Source organism: Stegastes partitus, unplaced genomic scaffold (genome assembly GCF_000690725.1).
Source record: "Stegastes partitus isolate 25-593 unplaced genomic scaffold, Stegastes_partitus-1.0.2 Scaffold1074, whole genome shotgun sequence".
Taxonomy (NCBI): Eukaryota; Metazoa; Chordata; class Actinopteri; family Pomacentridae; genus Stegastes; species Stegastes partitus.
Window position 1 is genome coordinate 144,257 of NW_007578805.1, and position 3,013 is coordinate 147,269.

General features: G+C 48.4%; 1 protein-coding gene across 1 annotated transcript; it reads right to left on the reverse strand.

Annotated features, from left to right (window-relative positions):
- Positions 1-101: 101 nt before the first annotated feature.
- Positions 102-2,780, reverse strand: aicda (activation-induced cytidine deaminase). The gene is made up of 5 exons (XM_008295754.1): positions 2,752-2,780; positions 2,106-2,271; positions 626-908; positions 427-542; positions 102-349 (listed from the first exon to the last, which is right to left on the reverse strand). Exons 1-5 carry the CDS (start codon positions 2,769-2,771, stop codon positions 299-301), a joined length of 636 nt encoding a protein of 211 aa, XP_008293976.1. The 5' UTR covers positions 2,772-2,780; the 3' UTR covers positions 102-298.
- Between the last annotated feature and the right edge of the window lie 233 nt (positions 2,781-3,013).

The following is a 3,013-nucleotide window of genomic DNA, read 5'->3' on the forward strand; positions in this document are numbered from 1 at the left end:
CAGCAGTTTTTCAGAGACACTCAAAACTATACGTACTCTGAAAAAAGAGGCTCTACCGGAACACATCCAAAGGTTCAGAGACAGAACACAACAACACAAACCTCATTGTACATCATTTTATTTCACACTTGATGCTACAGACAAAGCAAGCGGCTGCTACTTCACGAGCCTTGCGACAGCTTGAAAGCCTTTTTTTTTTTTTCTCAGATTTTTCAGATTCTCAGTTCAGCAGTTGTAGTGACGGATCGACACCAACACGTCGTTGACTCTCTGGACTCGGAGGAGGCCACGGGTTTGTTCACAGTCCAAGAAGCTTGAAGGCATCTCTTAGATCTTCTGTGTCACAGGGCTGAAGAAACAAAAAGAAGAGCGTGTTATTGGACCGGCTCGCTCAAAGGAACACGTGTTGTGCGTTAAACGTCTTACCTGCAGGATGCGGTTGAGTTTTCTGGCCAGCCGGACAGAGTTCTGGTTTAGCCCGTCCCAAGGCTTGAATTTGCTTTGGCTCCGAGCCACAAAGGTCTGCCAGCAGTAGAAGTAGTCTGAAGGGAAAGCAGTGTTGACTTATCATGAAAGCACCAGGACACGTGGAGCTTAGCGTAGCTCTACAGGTTTATGGACCCACCTTTGTAGCTCATGACCGTGATGTGCACGCCGGCTTTTTTCAGGATCCGCAGACCTTCTCTCTCGCGGCTGTCCTCCATGTCGCAGAAGTAAAGGCGAGAGACGAAGATCCGGAGGCGAAGGTTCGGCGTCTGGTTCAGGAACTGGGCCAGTCTGAGGGAGCAGTTGGCGCAAGGAGACCAGGAGCAGAACCAGGTGATGGAGTAGCTGATTCGGTTCTGTCCAGTGACCCCATAACCCCAGAGGCCAGGACACAAGGCTCCCAGGTAGCGCAGGAACAGCAGCTGCACAGAAGGTCAGTGGATGTTCATGCAGTCAAGCCCAACATTATTCACAGCTCCAATAAATAGACATTTTTAGGGTTTTTTATTTGACTAAAATGTTCCTTCTGACTGTGAACGACACGAACAAGAAACAAAACACAGCAAAGCATGAGGTTAGATGTTCATGATGTTTCCATCCAAACGTCTTCGTCCTCTTCTTCACTCATCAGAGGCTTTATTTTGCTCCACATCAGCTGTTCTAGTGTCCAACAGTGTTTCTGGGATTTGGTTCCTCCAAGTGTCCATCTGCAGCTCCTGGAGCTTGAAGGCTTCCTCTCCATCACTCTGCTCTTGGGTTCCTCCACAGGTTCTGGATGGATTCAGGTCTGGACTCTGGCTGGGCCGCTCCAACATCTCCTCATTGTTTCCTCTTCAGCGTTTCTTCACCACTGTGGCTGCATGTTTCACATCATCGTCTTGTTGAAGCTCCACTGCTGCCCAAGGAGCAGTGTTCCTGCAGACCTCCTGATGTTCTCCTCTGTTCTCATGAAGCCGGTTCCTCTGACCAGGCTGTCTGGTCCGTCGGCTCAACAGCAGCCCCAAAGCATCACGTTCCACCACCACGTTGGACCGTGGGGATGCTGCTCTTGGCCTTGGATGCTTCTCCTTTCTCTGTGTTCATGAAATGATGAGCAGCAGCTTTCTTCTCAGTCCTGGAGAAGTGGATTCTCCTTGTCTCCATGGAGACCAGCCTTGTTGTTGGTCTGCTGGAGTGTCTGATGGACATGTTGCTAGCAGAACTGCTCACATCCATCAGGATGCTCTTGGTGCTGGTCCTTGGGTTCTTCTGGGCCTCCACCATTGTTCCAGTGCAGGGCTCACGTCTGTCCTCCTGCAGCCCTTTGACATGTTCCTCAGTGAGGAACTCCTTGGACTTCTTCATGAAGCTTCATCTGTGAACGCTGCACCTGGAAAACTCTTGATGTGACTTTATCGGCTTATATATGAGCTCTTTGCTTTCAGCCACGACTTGGAGCTGACTAGAGATCTACTGCATCAGCTGTTCTACCTTTACAGTGGATCAGAACATGATAGAACATGGCGGAACGGGACAGAAGCTGCATTTTCTCAAAAATCTGCAACAACTTCAAGGAGTTTGAAAACTTTTGGACGGTAAAATCATCTCACATCATCAACATCGTCTCCCGTCGGACTCACCTCTACGTGGCAGCCATTGCGGTTGCGTAGATGTCCGAAGTCGAAGGACAGCGACTCCGGACCGACTCGTCGTTTTATCACAAAGCAGAGGTACGTCTCGCAGCGGCCCCTCGCCCAGCGCAGGTTCTTGTAATGGTAGATGAACTTTTTCCTGGGCAAAAGCACGCTGGGACAGATGTAGAGAAGGCGACCAGATTAACTTCAAACAACGTGGCGTGCTACAACGGCAGCATCTCCGGAGTCAGATAATCTCAGCAGCAATCAGCACAAACAGTCAAAACCCAAAGAACAACTCGACCGAGGAACTAGCTCACATGACTCATTCATTAATTCAGATGTGAATCCAGTAAGTTAGCAGAAGAAATGCATGTAAAACTTGTGGTTAACCAGCGGTGAGCGGTGGACAGTGAGGAGACAGTGAACATTCACTAACAAACTCTCACTTTCACAACTTTTAGTGAAACCAGTTCATCAGTCATTAATAGTGAAACCCAGATACAGCTCAGCACTACAGCATGTAATCATCACACCGCTTTCTTATATTAGTATCGGGTGTTGCAAAATTAATAATACTTTGGTTTTTTTGCTGTGCGATAGTTTGCAGAAACATTAGCAGAGACACAAATGGAGTTGAATTTTTGCTCACCTGTCGAGCTTTGCGATCATTTCAAAAGAGGCGCTTTGTCACTCGCCGAGCGTGGGTTTAATAAATGGAGGTGAATGAGGCAGAGTGAAAGTGTGTGTGTGTGAAAGTGTGTGTGTAGGTGTGTGTGTGTGTGTGTGTGTGTGTGTGTTGGGGGGTTAAAGGAGGGAACTGAGAACCTATACGTCTAAACATAAACATCCTGCGCGCAACAGATGCAGCTTCTGGTTGGACAGAAGATTTTTCAAAGTGACTTTTGGGCGGC

Bases quoted from the DNA above. Each gene is read 5' to 3' on its own strand.
- aicda (XM_008295754.1), bottom strand. From the start codon at position 2,771: ATGATCGCAAAGCTCGACAG. The intron at 909-2,105 runs GTGAGTCCGACG...CCTTCTGTGCAG, and splicing joins GCAATGGCTGCCACGTAGAG to CTGCTGTTCCTGCGCTACCT. The intron at 350-426 runs GTAAGACGTTTA...TTGTTTCTTCAG, and splicing joins AACTCAACCGCATCCTGCAG to CCCTGTGACACAGAAGATCT.